Source organism: Myiozetetes cayanensis, unplaced genomic scaffold, assembly GCF_022539395.1.
Source record: "Myiozetetes cayanensis isolate MyiCay16 unplaced genomic scaffold, myiCay2020 scf6-25, whole genome shotgun sequence".
Taxonomy (NCBI): Eukaryota; Metazoa; Chordata; class Aves; order Passeriformes; family Tyrannidae; genus Myiozetetes; species Myiozetetes cayanensis.
In genome coordinates, this window is record NW_026087853.1 from 56,353,185 (window position 1) to 56,375,207 (window position 22,023).

Here is a 22,023-nt window from a genome sequence, read left to right on the forward strand (position 1 = left end):
ATGCAGAGCTAAAATACAGATTTGTTCCAACAGACTTTATAATAGAGTTGTCACATGTGCACCAAGGACTGGCAGTGAAACATTCATTTCTGATGCAGTACCCTTTGTCCTGTCATATTAAGGTTATTATACCCTGAGCACAAGATCCATCTGGAACTAAATTTAGCTGAACATTTGGGGTCATCTGTGAATTTCTTGCAGAGGGCAGTCATCTCATCTGCACTGGAAAAGGTAAAAACAGTGTAATTTCATTACTTGCAAGCGAGCCTTTGCCTGTCACATCCGCAGAAAATGGCACCACAAGAAGATTATCTTTAAACTGTTAGATTTTACACAAAAACATATAATGGCTTCACTCTGCATATGAATAAACTAAGAAATGGGTCAGCTTGTCAGCAGCTAAAGCTCATAAATTTCAGTGTGTTAACTTTGCTAATAATGAAACAACCATAATTTCTACAATCACAAATTTTATCACGTCTGTAAAGACATTATTTAGCTTAGTACTAAGAAGCACTTCTAATTAAAACTACCTGGCCTCTTTCCTTAGTGACATAATGGAATTAAGATGAAGAGAGATCAGTTTGGGGATTATATTGTGTGTGTTAATTCGATCTATTAATCAACACTACTTAACAATTTTTGCCTTGGGAAGGATAGTTGGTTTGCTTGGGGTGACCTTAAAGATCATCCAGTTATAATAACAGTTAAGTTAAATAATAATAAATAGTAAAAAGAATAGGAAATTCATAATAATAGTCAAGTCAGTAAAGGTAATAGAGAATGATAGCCAAAGTGCAAATCTCATATTTGCTTGGTTTCAAATTTAGGAACCTAAATTAGAAACCTCGTTAACTGAAGACAAATTCTACCTGCCCAAACTCACATTGAATTTCTGAGTTAGCTGGTATTCAGATTTTAAATTCCACTGCCACTTATATTAGAAAAACAGAAAAATACTCACCCAGGAAATCCTGTTCTGTCTTTGATGCCCCGTGGTGAAAAATCACAGAACATGCTGAGTTGGAGGGGACCCACAAGGATCACTGAGTCCAACTCTTAGCTCTACACAGGACCATTCCCAAGAGTCACCCCACGTGCCAGAGAGCATTGTCCAGACCCTTCCCAAACTCTGGCAGGCTTGTTGCAGGGACCACTTCCCTGGGGAGCCTGTTCCAGTGCCCAAACACCCTCTGGGTGAAGAATTTTTTCCCAACATCTAAGATAAATCTCCCCTGACTCAACTTTATCTCCACCTCTCAAAATCCAGTTCTGTCAGTGCTTCAGTGTTCAAAAAATGGACAAAAAAAGAGTTGTGATAGCAGACAGGGAAAAGAAAAAAAAAAGAACCAAATAAACATATTTTATTGTTTAAATTAGTAGATTTGAAATGGTATTACTGAAAGGTAATACATTGACACCCCCCCTCCCCATCCACAGTTCCCTTTTTACAGCTGCACTTATGAGTTGTACTTAAACTATGGCTACACAGATATTTCTCCCCCCCCTCCCCAGCTGCCCCTTTAATCTTAATTTAAAAACCTAATCTGCCATAAAGGTACATGAAATAGAACAGACTGAGAAAATACTTAAGATTGGCTTTTGTTTACAAAGAAACTATGCAATTACTTATGTGTAGAACAAGAGTTCAAAAACTGGGCTGTATTCTGAAGCTTTTCTTCAAACATCCCTTTTGGATTATGGCTGGAAGGTACTAATTGGTCTATTCTAGGCTAATTTACAAACATTCATAAAATAGTGAAAAATGCATGCTTTAGAAACCTGGTACATTTCATGACTTTGCACTAAAAAGAATCTGAATGTGGAAGCAAGTGAACGGCGTTCTTAATGTAGGTTAGTAGTGCTTAGAGGTTTTTTTCCTTTGTACTAACAGACTCCTCTGATTTTTTCTCATCTCTTTCAGGTGACTTTTTGTCTTCGGATTTAGTCCACGGAAGGCTGTGCAACTTCTGTGGAGGAGGAAACAGCATCAGTGTAAACACTGTGTACGCTATATAAATATATACATAAGCAGATAAAATAGGATGTTTAAAATCCATGGCATTAGTGCACACGGGGCTGTATTTCTGTTAAACTGATGCACCAGTCTTAAACTACAACAGCACAATATGATATTTGCCAGCTGCACCTGGAAAAGGATTCTGATGTCTAATAAAGGAAGCGTATTTAACAATCAAATGCAGCCAAAGTCTGAACTAGGAAAGCTGCCTTCTGAGACAAAATTTAGTGTAGAATGTGCAAATATGCTTCAAGCAATCGCAATGCTTCACAAGACCTTTTAATTAAACCCCAACAGTTACTGAGAAAGAGAGTACCTGAGAGCTTGTCTCTGTTTCTGCTACCTTCAAATGAGATGTCGAATTATTGCGATTCCCCAAACACGTCTTGGCAACCTGTCAATGCAAAAGCCAGAGATAACTGCTTCATATTTTTTCCTAAAATACTGGTTAGGCCAGCTGACAAACTAGTTATGGTAGTTTGCCACCAGCCAAGGTAGGTTCCCAGTTTATTCAAGGACACGTTTTATCAGATCTGCTCATGGATTTGCTGCAGTTCCACGTTTCAAGCTCCTTTAACCCTCCCTGTTTAAAAGGAAGATGCAGAGCAAGAGGTATATGAAGTGTGCACGTGCCTTTTCATAGGACAGCTCTGCAGTTTTTCATGTCTTCCTCCTGTTTTAGAGCACAGTGTACTGGGGGTATGGTTAAACTCACATGATGTAGCTCCACAGTCCTCAGTTAGGGAAGGGAAGTTACTTTAAGAATTTATTTAGTTTGAAATTTTGTTATAGCGATGGTCTCTCTTTTTCTATTATTACTCCCTCGTGAAAACAGTGGGAGAGTAAAATGTGGTCAAAGCTCTGCAGTTGAAACCGAGGGAGAAAAATGTAGCAGAATGCTGTGGTTGCTTAGGAACATGTGGAAGTTTGGCTCCAGTACTCCGTGTCATTTGTCATTGAATGATTAATGAACAAGTAGTGTTTGTTTATTGCAGGAAATTAGTGCAGTAAATAAAAGCACTATCACTTTTATTTATCAGAAAAGACTCCACAAGGACAAAGAGCAAGAGATCTAAGATGAGAACAGAGAACAAAGAATCATGCTGTAAATTGTTGGGTGTTTCAGCAATAGCAAATCGGTAGTTTTAAATTAGATGTTACACTCGTAAGAATTATTTGATATGAAAAGGAAACAAAGTGCATCCTGGTGTAAAAGCCAAAATTAACTCCTGAAAGCTTTTGGGAAGACAGAAAAGGGAAATGATAGAGGGGAAAGACCTCTGCAGAATTCTGGTTCTGCAGAGAGTTTCAAGAGCCAGTTATAGGGCAAACACCTCTGGATAAGGCTAAGAAAAAGTAGTATTGACAAGATTCCCCTAATAAAATAAAATTACTCTAAATAATGGGAACTTTTAAAAGAAAACTGAAGTTAATATTTTTTTGGTCTTTGACAAATTTCGGATTATGGATAACAGGATATCCTACCTACTTCTGGCTACTACAGGTCACGTCAAATTTCATGACAGGTAAATATCTAATTTCTAAATTTGCTGACATAATTTCACCTCTCTGTATCCCATTTGTCAGTAAATATTAATTTGTTTTAATTCTAATGTAAACTACATTAATTACTGTAAACAGGCATAAAAGCATACAGGCAAAATTGCAGTAGGATTACAGACTAAAAAGTATCAGTGGAAACCATCAACTAACCATTTTGCTTTATTTTTTTGCCTTAATATCTATAATATTCCATGGTCTTCTGTAGTTAGTCTTTAGTACAGCAATTCCTCAAAAATATAAATCACGTTTTGTTTATCAGAGACACAATCAGAGTATCTTTGCAAAGTTCTGAGAAAATATTGTTGAATTATTAGGTTTCTAAGCAACAGAGTTTTAAGCACATCTTCATTTATTTTTCTTAAACAAATGGTGAATTGCAACCTGTCATATGTTCTCGACCTTCCAGACTTATTCCTCCTTCATTAGGAGTTAAGCAGCTGTAAAATCTCCAGAAACAAACACAAACCCACAACCAAGTAATGATAAAAATCCAATAAGAACTCTTCCCAAGACTGGAATTTTCTTAAAGTGATAGTCCTCACAGGTAAAAATTAGAGCTTTGCATTACTGAAGTAACAGGATCCTTTGGGAAAATAAATTCCTTCTGGTTCTTTCAGAACTGTAGGTGCATTTCCAATGTCACCATATGAAGGGTAATTGTGGAGAGAGATATTTTTAGCTCAATTTTCAAAACTAACCAATTCAAATTCTTTATTGTCTCTCTCTCTCTATATATATATAAATGCGAGAAATAAATAATAACAATTATAAGGTTGCTAATCCCAGTGTCATCAGCTGCACTATTTTTATGCCCATGTTAGCTCCTGTTCAGAGGGATAAGATCATCATGTATAAGATCAGATGTATAAGATCAAGAAAAAAGTTTCAGTTTAAACAAACAACCAGGAAAATGACTGTAGTCATCAGTGTGAGCAAACCACACTGATGAAAAGAGGCCAAGAATGGACCTTAGACTAATTGGAACAGTTGTAGAAAACATATTTAGTGCTTTAGCTCTCTTTGAAAATTTTACAGCTTTCATTTAGTCAATCCTTCAGTTTACAAGAACATTTTCCCACTTCCATTATTGAACCTCTTGTGGTATTTAAAGGGAAGGGGACTCTGACAAACCGGGATGTTTTATTCTCCCACAATGGCCTCAGATTTTTATAGACAAAAAAGATGTATCATAAAAGTCTCACGTGTAAAGAGAACAGGTCTGCCTGTATTTGAAGTTTTTTAATTACACTGGAGATTCTGTTTCTGACTGGGGTTAATACCACACTATTTATGAGTTCCTTGCCTGGAGATGTGCTTGTCCTCCCAACATTCTTTTTGTAAATTTGCTGTCAAAGCCATTCCTTCAACAGACCCTGCAAGCACAGCATGTTGTGTATGAGTGTGAATCCTGGATTGATCTTTTGTTTTTAAATGTGAACACAATGGTACTATGAATATTACATAATGCCCAATTTTCAGTAGAAAAGCGAATTTATAGCGGGGACATGTTTAGAAGCAAGATAAGACTGAGAAAAACACTGCCTGCTTAATTTTACAATAAGGAGCATTATCTAGCAAGGCACAGTTAATTTGAATACCCTTAAGGTATGCTTTCTTTGATTTTACTACTTTTTCCTCCATGCAGGAGGTTTTGTCAAATACAGACTTAACAAATCTTAAAGATTTAAAGTTTAAAGGGAACGTGAGTCCCATAGAATACAGAATTGGTCTTAAAATATGCTAATTGAGAGATTAAATGATATAAAACTTAATCCTATTAGGCAAATTCAGATATATAGCCTAATTTCTTTTTACTTGAATTATAATGTTACTTAGACAAAAGCAGGGAATAGAGTTAGATTTTAATTTAAATTTGAATCTTGAAAAACGGTTCAACTCATCAACACTTCTAACTCCAATTGCAGTTATCTGCTTTCCCTGACAAATTTCTCATACCCAAGCAGCATTCCTTGCTGACTACACGGCTAAAAAACACCAGTTGCTAGAAGTGCAAAAAGCAACCACCCCTGAATCCAAGAGACCAAATCCTTGATTTTATTTTAAAAGTGTTCCTTTTAGGTGTCTGTCACTGCATTACTTGATAGAGAAATTAAATCCTCTTTTGATTTTTGAAATGTGTTAACAATTTTTTTTCTTTTTCTTTCTCCTTCTCCTTTAATTTATTCACTTCTATAAAAAAGAGTTCTCCGAGCCTCTTTACACAAATTTTCAGCCTAAATAAATTCAGTCTCTACCAAAAGTAATCTACATTTCATCAAACCTCCTGTAAGTTTCCTAAGTGATAACCAACCTCCAGTCATAATCTAAATGGAGTTCACTCTAACTTCCTAATTTTACCTGTTTTTCTTCTCCTCCTTCAATTTTTATTAATAAAATTATGTTTCCTTTACCTTCAGACATTAAGAAACCTGCAACGGCAAATTATGCACTCTTCTGGATATAAAATCCCTCCTCGTCCCTGCCCTCCTCTAAAGGATGTGGCAGAGGGGAAGTAACTTATAACTGAATAAACTTGAGCATATTTGTAATGAATATACTACATGCAGGGGTTTTACCATTTGCTGAATGCTGAATGATCTCAGATTTGTTTTCCAGAGTTTTGGTTCACACTGCTGTGATCACTAACTACCCAGTTACCTCCACAGGAGTTTGTTATATCTGGAGATATAACAATATATTATATATATATATATATATTTCAAATTAGTCAAGGTAGCACTCTACTTTATGGACTACTAAGCGGGCAATCCGTTCTTGCAGCAAATCTTGTCTCTCTCATTTTTTTTCTATGTTTTTTTTTTCCTGTTTTATTTATATTCTTATAATTTTGGCCACAGCACGTGCATTTGGGATTTCTATTAAGAGTTCACATCGTGCTTGAATGAGTCTTTTGTCTCAGCAAAAGCAGATTTAGATTTCTGTCAGCCCTGTCGTAGGAGAAGCACAGCCTGCAGGTTTCCTGGACTGCCAGTGGATGCTGTCACATACTTACAACTATTATGACCTCATCTCTTAGGTTTTGCTCTATTAAATGAATCGGGCTGTGCCTGATTATTAATTTTAAATATACAAATTAATCTTAAATATGTAGATAGATAGATATATCAAAAAGGTTCTGTGTCTCGCTATAATGCAGGAACGCTTCAATCAGGAGATGGTTAAACATGAAACCCCATATTTTCCACCACTGCAAAAGTTCCACCAGTTCTTTTTTAAAAGAAAGCCGGACAGCAAAGAGCATTTGCTCTTCAAGCACCTCAGTGCAGCTGGCTTATAAAATATGTGTGCCATTTAAGATTGGAAAAGTCCCATTGACAGCTGCCTAAGGCATTAATGTTCTCATACAGCCTGGTTTAGACCCCGGTTTCCAGGTGAGTTAATCTTACATCTTGAGAATCACACTCCTGGGTGCTCTGATTTTCTTTGCTTTCCAAGTCCACGTGAAAATTCTCTTTCTCTGCTGAGACATTTCGACGAATCTGGGGAAAAAAGAAATAAAAATTAGAAGAAGCTAATATAGTTGAGACAAAATATCAGTTAAGTCACATTTGAAACATCAGGGTAATGATGAAAAACTGCAAACTGTTAACTACTATACACTGCATTTTCAGCTAATTTTATAAAGGGGATGTCTAATACACATTCTCATTAAAGCACTCCCATATACAGGATCAAGACATTCTATCTAAATGCCATAGGAGGAGTTAAAAAAACCCCAACATTTCCAGAACCCGTATTCCCCTGAGTTCTGTGGATTCTGGGAAAGACTGAGACTCGGAAAAACTGAGTTGACACATTTATGAGCTGATCTATCTTACTTCAGACATCCACAGGCTCTCTCTGCTGGGACCTCCCATCTCTGTAAGCTGGCAAAATGTTCCTTTTCGTGCCTCTCACTTCTCTCCTTGCACTCAAAACGGCCTGCTCTCTGAGTCAGGCACTCTGCAGTCCAGGCTATGGCTTTGTATCAACAGTGAATTTCCTTCCACTGAAATACTGGTTGTTTCAGTGTGGTTTTCTGTATTTCCCTCAAGTTTTAAAATTTAAAGGGACAAAAAAAACCAAAAAAAAACACCAAAACCAAAAACAAAACAAAACAAAACAAAAAAAAAAAGAAAAAAAGCACCAAAAACCACTGAAAGTATCGTTAGGGATTTGGCTTTCATCAAATCATCTGCAAGACATACTGAAACTCTTCGGGGGGGGGGAGAGGGGGTGGAGTCAGGGAAGAAAGCAAAATAATTTCTCTGTAAAGAAAAGTTAGAACTTCAGACCAGCAGTTCTGAAACCTTGAAGCGTCCTTTCTCGTGTCCCTTATTGAACGACTCGATCACACAGAGTTTTCAAAAATGATGGAGGGCAGGAGAAAGCAAACCTGGCAGGTCACTATTTACAATTTAACTTCAGTCATGAAAAACAGTTCAGCTCACAGTTGAAATAAAATAGTTCAAATAGTCTCCGGTTAGCAGCTCTCCAGTGAGGATTTGTTAGTTTTATAGAGCAAGCGACTACCAGGGGAAGAAATGAAGAGGTGAACAGATTAAAAAGATCAATGTAAATAATTGTTAAATAATAAATGCCGTGTGATAAATGTATTGAGTGATTTTTTTTTTCTGTTTGGACTGAAAGAAATGACAGTTCTGCAAACCTTTCTTCCCATTGAATAAAAGAAGGTACAACAAATGATAGGACATATGTTCTATTAATTTCTTGACTACCTGAACCAGAAAATCTACATGGGATGCCAGAGAAATCAGACAGCTCGAAACTTTATTAATTAAGGGGAATAAATGCCTGTGCATTATGTGCTTATCTGCTTGCTGATGATGTGGGAGTCTTAAAGGAAGACTTTGCAAACAGGATCATTGTTATTAAAAATAATCGCTCATAAAAAATTGAACAAGCTATTACTTGTCTGACTGAGACTTATTTACTAGAGTGATAGCTTACCTGATAAAAATGCCATCAAGTATTCCAGAGTGAAATGGTTTGGATACAGATTATGAACTCCTTCCCAATTTACTCAAAACCCTCTGAACCCCCTCAAAGCTTTTCCATACAGAATTTCAAATGCAAACAATTTTTTCTTCAAGGATCACGAAGCTTTTTTTTTTTTTTTTTTCCCAATAATTTGGAAGTCACATCATCTTCCTGGTGAAACCTTACAAGTTTGACTGAAAGCTAAGCTTTGCATTTCAGATACTTAAATAATTGTTTACAATGCACTGGAAACTAGACTCTGTCAATGAGTCCTTTGCTTGCAGAAAAACTTGCAGAATACTTGCAGAGAAGCAAGCCAAACTCCTTATTTCTGTGAGTTATCTTTCAAAGTCTGCACTAGAAAAAATAAGAGCCCAGTTCTGCCTTTTAAAATTCCTTCAATTATGCTTTATATATAATTTTTTTTTAGTTCTATCATCAAACAGCTTCTCTTCTCAAAGCCCGCACTGTTATTATAACACCATCATCTTCACTGCTAAATAAAACCGCAAAATTAGGTCAGCTGAGTTCCATCTTTCAGAAGGTTTTTTAACTTTTTTTTTTTTTTTTACTGAAAGTTCTGCTGGCCCAATCTACAAACATTTAAAAAATACCTCCATCAAAGTCTTTACCTGCCAGCCAGTCTTTAGAGTGCTGGCTGCACTTGCCTGCCCCTCTTGACACTTGTTTGGCATGTTGAGCCAGGCCAGTCTCAGAGATCCCCCTGGGCTGGGGTTGCTTCTCTCACCAACCTCCACCAAGGTTACTCACCAGGTGCTCTGTGGAGGGGCTAAAAATTGGGCACAAGCCAGGCAGGAGTCATCCCCACTTCTCAGGGCACTCAGTTTTCTATTCTTCTGGGACCTGTCTCATCCTTTCGAGATGGGAACAGCCTGCTGTCATGTCTTGGAAATCTCAAATTGCTTGAGGATTTGTAGCACTTACTTTTAAAAAACTAGAGTATTTTTGTATGTAGCAGGTAGAAAAAGCTGTCACAGCTTCTCTGGGCAAGGTGCATGGATCAAGAGCCAGAACTATCACTTTTCCAAAGGCTGTTCAGTTTGACTGCTCCTGGAAAGCAGGGACTTTGCACATCACACACACACAGAGGCCAGCTGCCATGTGACGCCTCACATATTTATTTTGGCCAAGAAAAAGGTGCTAATCTTATCACTTTTTCTTTTCCCCTTCTTTTTTGAGTAGCACCACTTGCAATTACAAAGGCCCACAGGATCATTTTGGAGTGTATGACAGACTTTCATCTTGCACTCCTAGCCCCACAAATATCATGTCTATTGTATCTTTCCCCAACAGAAATCACAGATAAATATGTATTAATATGTATATAGCATTAAAAAATTAATTGCATTGCATTTCTTTATATCCTGATTTAAAAATCTTCCACAGTAACACACATGTTAAAAAAAAAAAGAGAATAATAACAACAATAATAAGAGTATATATTTCTATATGACTGATGGTCACTGCATATTTATATACATATATTTGGTGTGTTTTGAAATAGAGATAACTGGCTTTACTGCACAGTCATTATTCAACAGTAAGTGTGAAAGACGTGCTTTAGTTTTTAACCCTGTTTAATGTAAATCTACAGAGATACATTTATACAGGGTAATTTAAAGGACTGCAAATCCTACGATATAGCAGATCTTTAAATTTCTATACACTGTTTCTAAGTAAATACATTTGCCCCGATGATTTCCTTTTTTTTTTTTTTTTTTTCAATTTGCACTCTATTCAAATAGCTTTAAGGTGGAAAAGAGATGCTTATTTTTATGTCAACACTGAATATTCAGCACAACCCTAAGAAGTTTGCAAGTAGTCTAGAACAACCTCACTTTCATCAGGAGTGGAAATTGTCAGAATATCTTTAACATGAACACCAACATTTTATCTATTTCACATTTCACAGGCCTTTGTGTTGGTTGTAATGGAGTTTCCTCAAGATGAACACTCACAATGAACTCAAGTGGCTGAACATCCATCAGAGTGAAAGGACTTTTCTTTCAAATAGATCATTTGGGGATGATAGATGACGTATTTAGCTGTCCAATTCCTGAATCATCCTTTTCATAGAGTTACTATGAGTGCAGAATTTTCCCTCATACATGGAGCTGCCTGCCAGCAGTATATTACGTTGGACATTATATACATTATTGGTTTAAATGTTTTCTTTTTTAAGGGTTCTGGAGTCCTTTTTCCATGCATGTTGTGCACTGAATTCTGCTGGGGTTTTTTCTCTAATACAGTTCATTTGAGATAATTTCAGTACATGTTTTCTAAGAGAACCTTAAACCAACATTTCTAGTTGCCTCACTTCCTTGGAACAACTGCAGTTTCTTATTTGTATTTCCATGCAGTTGAGGGGGTGAAAGTCCTTATGAAAAGGTATAAAATGTTTTTTTTTTTTTTTTCTGGATCAGTAGGAACAGTTCTGTGATGATTCATTGTACCTCAGTTTTCAATAGAGAGTCAGAATGATGTATTTAATTCTGTTTAACTACAAACAAGATAGAGGATGTCTAAGTCACACGCTTTAAGAAGAATAAACAAAAATAAACAAACCAAAATTCTGGTAAGTTTATGCAAGAGAAAGAGGTAAAATAACCTAAATTAAATGAAAACAAAACCAGAAATGCTTTTCCTTGTATTAAACCTGGGAAACTCATAAATAATAATCTATAATAAACTGAGGACAAAACATCACCATCTTCTTATCTCATAGTGTATGTTGGTATGAAATATATAAGACAATGAAAAACTGAAATTCTTGGAGTCAGCTGTTTAGATTGGCTGCTCAGAAAAACTCAATATTAAAGAGAACCCCCATACGCCACAAAATTTTGTGACCTAGTGAAGTTTAAACATTTACAGGCAGAATTATATTTTAATCAATAATGACCAACATAAATGTATTTCTAAGTTGTGCTTAGTGCACACAGACCCAAACGTGTGCCTCCTTATGACTTAGAAAGAAACTAAACTAAGAAAATAAATAATTTGAAGTGCAAACTGATAAAGTGTGGTGACAAGAGAACTAACCTGTATAAGTCTAAGACACATTAAAAGTTTACCATGGAGGATATGCAAGTGTGTACTGTGTCCAGGGCAATTCTACTGCTGCACACTGCTGAGCAGCTACACGAAAGATTCTTAATAAAAAAGACATTTGTAATTTTCTGCAGATGACAGAACTGAGAGGCTGCACACAAAGTACTCTATCACATAAGAAAAACTACTGAAATTTGAGAACAGATGGCATTCCAACATTACTTGAAACGACACTGCAGCAAAACCCCAGCATGAAATCCAGCTATTCAACTTCGTGGGTCACTGAGCACTAACATTTTCCAAATGAGTCCCAATTACAAGGGCACCTGAGCCCCATAATTTTATGCTAATACAATGAAAAATATAATATATTTAGCATCATGCATCTTCCTAATTTCTCATTTATTATCTGCAGGAATTTAACCTATTGTTTACCTCCTCTATTTTTTGTAGAGGACATAATTGCAAAGTGAATTTAAAGTACACATTCTGCCAAAAAGGCCTTCCTTTGCTAAAAATAGCCAAAATTGTTCTTCATATAGCAAACTCAATCAAAACATCCCAACATAAACACCAGATTAAAACTTGTGCATATGCAAGAATCTGAGAATTGAGCTCATAGAAATGGAAATTGCATCTTGTCGGTAAAAAGATGTGTCATCAGCAACACTGCATTCCAGAAGAGCAGCCAGTGAAACTGGTGAAATATTTGCTCTCTGTGATCATCTGTTGGGGTTTTGTTTGTAACCAGGTAGGTGTTCCCACAGCTGTCCACAGCTTCTGTCTCGCTCTCGTCATTTGGCTGAGGTGTAAAGAGGAGAAAAGTGTCTTTTGAGAAGCATCCCCTATTTTTTGAGTGTATACCAATATAGGAAAGCTTGTGCCTTAAAAGAAAAAAACCCCCAATAACTAAATTGAACTTCATGCAATCTGGTCAGAAAATTTATCAAGTTCTTTTAGATCTCTTCTACTCTGTCCATAGGTGGATGCTACTACGTCACATCAGCAGGCTCCTGATTTTTAAGGATGGGTAAGTGCTCTGTTGCTACACAATTTGCTTTCTTTGAAGACAGCTGGGCTAATGATACAAAATATTTGCTGAAGGCTAGTGCTGCTTCTAATGATGAGCTGCATACACATCACGGATTTGGAGGAGAGCTGACTGCTGTGGGAAAGCTGTGGATAACACACCGGGGGTTTGGTCCTGAAAACTGCCAGGCGCTACCACAGGAACTTCAGTGGAAGCTGAGAAGGCTCAGAGCTCACAAAAAAAAGAGAGGGAGTCCTGTAAGACATCCCGTGCCTCTATTTATTTAATCCCCAAAGGCAGCACTTCTCTATGACCTTTCTGTTCCAAGATTTCCTGGAGATTAATTTCCCCTCTTGTCACGGGCTTTAAAGACAAAGGTTTTTGTAACATTAGAGGATTTGAGTCCTGAGTTCAGACCTCATGGCACTACAGCTGGGTCACTGGGTTGTCATAAAGTTGTGCTGCAGGCATTTTCATAATTCATCTGATAGTATGTTACTAAGGTTCACGGACAGCCCTTGCATAAATATGCCAAGAGAAGTGGATCCTAAACCCTTTATTTATATTGTTTAGCCACATGTATGTTGGAATATACTAAAGAGCATAAAAATATCATCACTAAATTGCTTTCAAGGCACTTTATTGCACCCAGCACGCCTGAACCTATATCACCAGGTAAAAGGAAAGGTAGAATAACCTCTAGAACAGTCAAGGAAAGAATTCCATTTATTACTGAGGGGTCTATGTAGCTGACCTAAAAATATGACTGGATTTGCCACATAGCACATCAAGACCTTCTTGAATTACTGTGCTGTTAAAGGGCTTCATAATAAACTCCTGGCATACAAATCATTAATCATTCGTATTTCAATTATAAAGTTTTAATTTGTTGTTTCTCTTAGTCAAATAAAAGAATTAGGGTAACTTGAGAAACCACTGGCTCTTCATGTAGTAAAAGCTATACCTACTTTTGATATCCCGTAATTATTTAAAAGATCAGTTCTGTGGAACATTTTCTATGTTATAGACCTGATGCAAAGCATTTAGATACCATTTTTTTCGATAATAATTTCTTTAAAAGGCAGGATTAGCTCTACTATGTTTGGCCGCTTTATGGCGACAAAAGTGTCCTTCAGATTTTATTTCTGAGTACATTTTTGAAATCCAAGTAAGAGTAAACTTCACCACAATTCTCAAGGTCTTCTACAGCTGCCTGGCAATGTATTGCATGATTTTTTTTTTTTTAAATTCAGTATATCTAAGTATAAACCACAGATTTTAAAACATTTTTCCCCAAAGCACCTTGAAGACTGCAGTCTGAGTGTGCAGCAAGACTACAGATTCCCCTGCAGCTACACTCAGAACTCTCACTCTGTTCTGGGTATCATACTTGCTACCTACTTTTACTACAAAGACAGATACAGAGCACTGCATGACACACCTGACTGACCTGCACAGCTCAGAGCCTTGGGGTAGTTGAGAATTCATCACCTAGTGCTGCTCCTTAAAAAACAAAACGAAACAAAAACTCTCCTGCAAACCAACCCTCCACAACTCCAGATACAAAGGACAAGATGTCAGAAAGCACGTAAGGAAAACTGCAACAAGTGCAATATTAACAATAAAAACACACAAAAAAACCCCAACTAAACAAAAACCCCAAATACAGGATGTTGTGGTGGTTCACTTATCGTGGTTTGCAGTAGCCAGTGCCCCCTGTTTCATAACTGAGAAAGCAGAAGTGCCACATGGCAAGCTGCAGGATCAATTAATTAGTGGAAAAAAATGGCACTAGGGCTTTGTTTCATTCAGTTGCCCACGCTGCATTTTACAGGGCTTACTCTACTCAGGGACAGTAAGTGAAATAGTAGTCCATCAAAATTAAGAATATTATGGGAAAATACAGAAATCATTCCGTCTCCAAACAAACACAAGAATTCTTTCAGGCCCTAAACATGAGAAGTGAATGAATTCATTTCTGGCTTCCTGAGGCTTCACATGTTTAAAACATAAAGACAGGAGCAGATGTAGATCTGGATAGTAAGTAAACTGCAGTTTACATTGATTTACAGTTTGTATTAGGAATAGCAAAATTTTAGAAATATGCTGTAATAAAAAGTTAAAAAAAAATTAAAAAATATCCAACTGCAGGGCACGGGTTGCACATCATTTGTAAAATACTGCACAGCAGGGTGGGCTTCTGCTTGTATTATGTGCTATGTATCACAACAGCATCCCACATTTCTCTAGAGCTCCTAGCACTTTGGGAAAAAAGCTACTGAGAGGAAAAAAAACAAAACACCAAAGCTTCTTTGGTAGGTGGTATCTACATTTTAACCTCTACATGGCTTATCTGGAGACAGGCTGGGTTTTTTTCTCCTCCTGCCAGAGATTTAGGCTTGCTTGCTTGCTGTGGTTGGAGATCTCGATCCAGCATATACAGTCATATAGTACACTAAATACACTAGTTAGCAGTAACTACGTATCTATTGTAAAGGTATCTGCAGCTAAAACAACAAGAAAAGTAAATAAAATAATTAGGTTTGAAAACAAAAAATCATAAGTGTTATTAGAGAAAAATCTTGTTGATAGTTTTTCAATGATCTCTATTAAATTATATCTGAACCTGTAATTTCACCCTTCTTTAACACTAGCTCAATTTTAACATTATTTTTCCTTATAGAGTGGGCACGTTCAAATACCTAATATTTTGTAAATGCAAAGCTCAAGCATGGCTATGACAGATGGGTGTTTATAAGCTCTTGAGCTTATATATATATGTATATATATGTATATATATGTGTATATATATACACTACATGTATATATTCACACTACATGTATAAATACATCTTCTACTAATTTTTTCACCACTTCTGAAGTTCTGAAACAGGCTGTCCCTCATTCTCCACTGTAGGGAAGAGAACTTTAAAGATAATTAGCATGTTCAGCTGGGGGAGGGGTTGATGTTATAACACTTCAGGAACTGAAACCACCAAATAAACACATTCCTTTGACAACAGTCTCGATTTTCTACAGCCGTCATGAAGGAGAAAGCAATTATCTGTGGGATAATGAGCACTGTCTAACATTACTGACGCTTCCAGCAGCAAGAACAAGCACAGCCAGAATATGCTTTATAGGCAATTAGAGCCTTCCCAAAGGAAGAAAACAGCTCCTGAAGTTCCAGCCACACACACAGAGGAACATCTGTATTTTCAGGAAGGCAAAGCCAGAGGTGCTCAACCCTGAAGGAGGGACAGACCCCGGAAGGATCAACTTGGTGAAGATGGAACCCTTCCGAATAATGACCCGAGTTTCATACATGGGGTCACTTAGAGAAATGCTTTTCCTTTTGAGGCTTAGCCTTAAAAGAGGCTTTCTTATCGATTCAGGAATGGTAGAGGAAGCTTTGAAAAAACCCCAAAATACTCTATTTGCTTCAGTTGCATGTTTATTTATAAAGTCCCTTATAAAAAATTACCTGACAATATGTTTACCGTCACGACCACAGTTCCATCAACAGAGATGAGGACCATTATGTTTCAAAAGATATGAGGAAAAAAAGAATTTAATAAATAATCCATAAAATACCTCAATATATTTAATAATAAAAATATTTAATAGTCATTTATTATTTGACTCCATTTTCACTGCTTCAAATGTTCAGCTTGGGCACCATCCAATTAACTTTTAGGGATTTGAACCAAAATAGGTTTGATACTAAAAGGGGTTTTCTTGTAATTGAATGTCTGATTTTCCATTATGTGAGAGCACATTCCTTCAGATTATATGACTTTTAATTCAACAATAAAAGAATATTTTACTTGCTCGTTTTTATTTCGGATTTAATTTATTATTATTTTAACATAAAATAATAAATATAGAAAAAGGCTGAGCTTAACCATTTTGGAAGATGATGAGACTTCAGGTGTAAGCCAGTAAGCGGTTTCTTAGATTGCTCAAGGCTAAATTGAACCTAAATGCCTTGGGTTTAATCTGCATTTGGGTTCAGTCTGCATTTCTTAGGCTTTATGATTCAATGCAATGCTTTTAATCAAGTTGCTAGAAAATTCCTAATAATGGCCAAAATACCCAATGAGTATTTCCTTTGTGAATATTTTCCAAATCACATCTTTGCTCAAATCAAAGCAAAGGATCTTAACTGTCTCTAATGTTTCCCACTTGGCTCCCTGTACATGTATCAAGAGAAACTTTGCAACAGTAGATTAATAACACATGTTTTATACAGGACAAATGCATTAATAATTTTCAAATAAATTTTTAGTATATCCCTAGATAGCAAAAGTCCCTTGAGAGTACTTTTACAGTTATATTCTATTTTGTAAATCACTTAAACTGTGCAGCTCCTCTGAACATTGTGTGTCTCCTTTTGCATATAACACCAATGGAAAAAAAGTGCTAATATTAAAAAATTTAGAATGCAAAGGCACCTAAATTCAGTTTTGCTGTTGTTGTTCACATGCAAATATTTTTTAACAGGATGTCTAACAAACTCATCAGCTGGGAAAGTAAAAAGATAAAACACTATTTTACTATATTTCTGCTAAATGCAACTTTAACTACAATTAGAAACAAAGTACACTTCTGAAATCATCCCCACTGTCACCAGGGTGAAAAAGAGAGAGAAACATTGGGAAAAAAAACCAACACAACCACTTGAGAAGTGAGGAAAGAGATCTCTAAAATAATAATAATAATAATAGCTGAAAAGTGTGTAAGGGGATCTTCTCTTTCTCTGTTTTTGACAGAGCAAAAGACAAGTGAGCATGTCCAGAAAGCTGCTGAGCATCAAGCCTGAGGCTGCTCTAGCCTGAGGTCCTGGCTTTAGGCTGAAGCAGAATTTGGGAAGCTGGATGGATGCTGTCCACGCTAATCCCAAGTTCCATTCACCACACCTAAAATCTGGATTCTGATGCTATTTAAAACATCCCTTAAGAAACTTATTTTTTTTAAAATACAATTTGCTTTTTCAACCTCTGTCTGGGAATAACCCACGGTATTTTTAAGACTTATTGTGTACTGAATTACAGGAAACTTTACAGAACCATCTGGGGGGTAGAGACGTTAATTTTATAAGAGGGTATTTGGAGCGAGGCTTTGGAGTCATTTTCATACACAGGCAAACTGAGCTGCAGTTAACATCCACAAAAAGTGCAGCCATAAACAGTCACCAGTAACCTCATCAGCCCATCAGCCTAATTAGCCATTGCTAAGTCCAGAGTGGAGGGTAAAGGGCCAGTCCAGCCACTTATACCTGCAACAAACAGGAGCGGGGTCAGACAGTTAATGAAATGAAGATAATTATAAAGATTGTGTCACGAAAACTTGAAGGAGGGTGATATTGTTCTAGGGGGGTTATGGGCTAAATAAGAGATGCCAGGTGTTTTTTACCAATTTCCCTTGATGGTGCTCAGTTGGAAAAAAAAAAACAACCTCTAAAACTAATTTACTATCAATATAATGTGCTAATAATGAAGACTTCTTTAAAGTGAGCAATAAAACCGAAGAGCTTCAGCTTTCAATTTAATAATCTCTGGTGTTAAATATTTTTCCATGGCGCAGTAAAATTTTATTAAAAATTAGTCGCTGAAGAGAAAGGGCTGAAGAAAAAAAGAGCTGCAGAAAAAGTCCTGTGGGGTCTTTTTGAGGCAACAGTAAAAACATCCTCAATTTAATGCAAATTCTGAAAATAAAGGATATGAGAAAGAGCACCCACAACCTGCCATCTAGTTGATCACAATGAAAATAAAAGTCCATTAGCCCAAAGGCAGCTATGAACGCAGAACATGAATAAATAAGTCATGCTGGTCACACTTCTGCAATTAAATTACCTTTTATCTATTTAAAAACAAATTCCTCACTACATTAGCCTTACAGATACTCATAGTACCTGAGATTTCTATGAGATTTCTACCCTAGCAGACACATATTCCTTACTATTTGAAATTAAACCCTAAAACAGTGAGTAGTGTCATTTTTCAACAACGTTTTATTCTCCCAATGTTTTTATGCATTAAGAAAGGGTTATATGATTGCATGTCATTACTCCCTAGTACAAAACATGGCTGACTCTACATTTAGTAATTGCTTTTTTCTTTTCTTTTCTTTCTTTTTTTTTTTTTTTTTTAATTACAGTTTTCCAATCTCCTCGTTGACCACCGTGATCTACAGGTTGCTTGGGTCGAATGGTCAGAACCTTCATTTATACTGGAATATTATGATAAATTACATGAATGGCTCTTTTTTGAGGGAACAGAAATTATTTCCTTAAGTGATTTGTTGTGATTTGGGTTTCTTTCTTGACTTAAAATATGGGAGAGTTGAGGTGATAAACTGCTACCTTCAGCTGGTTAATTTTTTGTGACCTAAAATATTATGTTTTCTGGGGTCTATAAAAACTTTGCTCAGTCCTCATAAATGTGGTTTGGGTCCAACCCACACATTCCAGATATTTCTTCATTCCTTCGAAATGTACTTGTTGAAGAAGAACATTTTGAAGAAAAGTAAACATATAACTGCATTTCTTTTTTCAAATTTCTATTCAACTATATAACTAAAATACCCTGAAGTATTATGAGTAATATAATTGTAAGATGGATTTTTGGTACAAATAATTTATTGTACTATCATTTTATTTAAATGTTTCTATCAAGCATTTCTACCTTCGTATATGAAGTTAAAAAGAACTAGAGCCTAAAAATATTCTGCCTTCCTAGGTAAATCATATATTCTTTATATTTTGTAAAAAACCAACTTCAGTCCCCCCCATCCTGATTAAATTAGTGAAGAAGCTGAGACTTATGACACTATGATCATCTTATTTTTTTCTGCAGCCTTACTCTGTGTTTGCAGTGGATGTTCAATATTTATGCACTCAGAGTAACTGTGAGATTAAATTTAACCTAAACACATTATTTCTGTACTAAGCCAGAAAACTGTGCCTCCTAATTTCCTGTATGGTCATTTCAGAATGCTCTTCAGAGTCTACCTTGCTCTTGACCAGCTTTCCAGACTTGTCCCACAAGCTCTCCTCCTTCTTCCTCCTGCAAAAACGCTTTTTAGGCTTAAAAAAGATATAAGGTTGCTTTGATGGGTTTACCATTAATTAATTAATTCTGCAGGGTGTTACTAAAACTCTTTTTTTGTGGCATTTGGAGCACAGCCACAGGCTTTACACAGCACAGCCAAAGATATTTGAATAACAGCTGCTATTAAAATGCTTTAGTTTTTTATATGGTAGAATGTTAACCTTTGTCAGGAAGAGGAATTAATAGAAATGGAGTAAGAATGCAATCTATGTATTTTTTGTCATGCAAACACAAAATCAGGGCAGAAAATGCCTCACTAGGCAGTTCAGCACCAGTGCTCTGGTTCACAGATGACACCAATCCACCCTTCCCACAGCTGGTAGCCCAGTCAGTGTTATGATTTCCATCCATTGACAACACTCATTAAGTATCCAGGTCCTTAGGTACTCATCTGGAGCATAAAAAGGAAATCAGAGTTTAATTCCTCCTCTGTTTTCATTTTTCTCTTTCATCATCACCCCTGTAATGGGAATGGGACAAGAAAAGTGCTACAACAAAAGACAGATGCCAGTTCTCAACTGGTTTGAAAGCATTTTCCACTGGCAGAACATAAAATGGTTATTGTGTGACACTGCAGTGCAAAAGAAACTCTATAACAAAAAGAACTGTCAATAACCCAGAAAGTTAAAACCCTCACAGTTCAGGATTAATGATCAGCCTTCTGATTATGCTCAATTTTACCTTTTAGTGTCATTGAACTTGTATTCACAGGGCCCTAAATCCCTTTGTCAATACTTTTGGCACCAGCGCTGCGTTATACGTGTCAGGTGCATGACAGATAAAATGGCTTTGAACTGAAATTCTAGTGGTAAATTCTGTATTATACACTCCTGTACGTTACAAATATTAACTTATTTAAGACACATCAAAAAACCCCCACACCTCAGTCTTATACTGCTTTTGATCACTTTGAGGGAACTTTTTCTATGATTTAAATATAAGAATTTCCCATTACTACACAGTTTTCCAAATTAATGAGCTATCCAGAACAACAACTCTTTTTTTTTTTCACTGATCCAGGCACTTCTAAGCACTGTTTTTTCATATCTCTATTTTCTCTAGGAAAAAAAAAAAAAAAAAAAAGGTATTTTCAAGTAATTTGGCAATTTGCTTTCCTAGTTACCCTTTCTACACCACGTTCTTGTGCTAAATATCTCTAACAAGCACTCAGGTATTACAGTGACCAATTATGAATAAAAACCTACTCATTTGTGGTTTTTTTTTAATGAGGAAACACCCAGGGGTGATTGTCCCCAAGTGATACAGCTGTCATACTGTATGATTTACCCTTCAACAGATTTTAAAATAAGTCTGACACTTCAGACAGCGATTTTTAGGCTGGATGAGAACATCTTAGAAATAAGACACTTAACAGACAAATTATCCTTTGTCCCCTGAAGCTGAAACTGCTGCTTATCAGACATGACAAGATGTGTAAGTGCTGCTCCCACTTTTATGCGTGATAACGTGTTTAACCACACACATTTATACCACCCTAAAAATACTAGCCTGCTATATATCAAAATATTTACTCAAATGTAATAATAATTATAATAAAAAGAGAGCTATACATCTGTAGTTAGAGTTAATTGGTTTGTCAAAGGAAGAAAAAGCTGAAGAGAAGATACATAAGAATGGATATCATAATAAAAAAAACACCTTCTGTAATACTGCTCAAGAACAGAAGGTTTAATTCTGGACTATGATTCCTTCACATCTTGTTTCGCAGTAGCAAATTTCAGTAGTTTCACAATCACAGATTTCTAATAATGAGGTGTCAGGGTGTGGAAGAAGAGGATGGCAGACCATCATTTCCTTAGCCATTTCCATGGCATATGCCAAGGGCAGAGAAATGTGTGAGAAACACCTACTGAAGAAGCAGTATAACTTATTCAAGCACTTCTGGATACCAGAGGACTAAATGCTGCTTTTTTGAAAGACTGCAGCACAGAAACTTTGATACATTTGACCAAGTACAATAAACACAAAATCTATATAATCATCAAAAAAAAAAAAAAAGAAAAAGAAGGAAAACTACTCTGTATTTCAGTCAAATATCAAAAATTTCATTCTAATCTAGATGCTGTTTTCCCATGTCCTTCATTCAGTGATGGTGTTGCCTGTAAAGCCAAGGAGAGCTCCAGTTCTCCAGAGGCTCTGACCACGGACTGATCCTAAACATAGACATAAGGGCTTGCTTATGTCAGAGGCACATGACAGAGGCA

The 22,023-nt window shown here is 36.3% G+C and overlaps 1 protein-coding gene across 1 annotated transcript in view; it reads right to left on the reverse strand.

Moving 5' to 3' along the window:
- Nucleotides 1-227: 227 nt before the first annotated feature.
- Nucleotides 228-22,023, reverse strand: part of LUZP2 (leucine zipper protein 2) — a 113,267-nt gene continuing 91,471 nt past the window's right edge. Inside the window, exons 10-12 of the mRNA XM_050335896.1 lie at nt 6,991-7,083; nt 2,337-2,414; nt 228-1,970 (exon numbers count right to left, since the gene is read on the reverse strand). Coding sequence (XP_050191853.1) covers nt 1,866-1,970; nt 2,337-2,414; nt 6,991-7,083 — 276 coding nt within the window. The 3' untranslated portion in view covers nt 228-1,865. The remainder of the gene's footprint in view (nt 1,971-2,336; nt 2,415-6,990; nt 7,084-22,023) is intronic.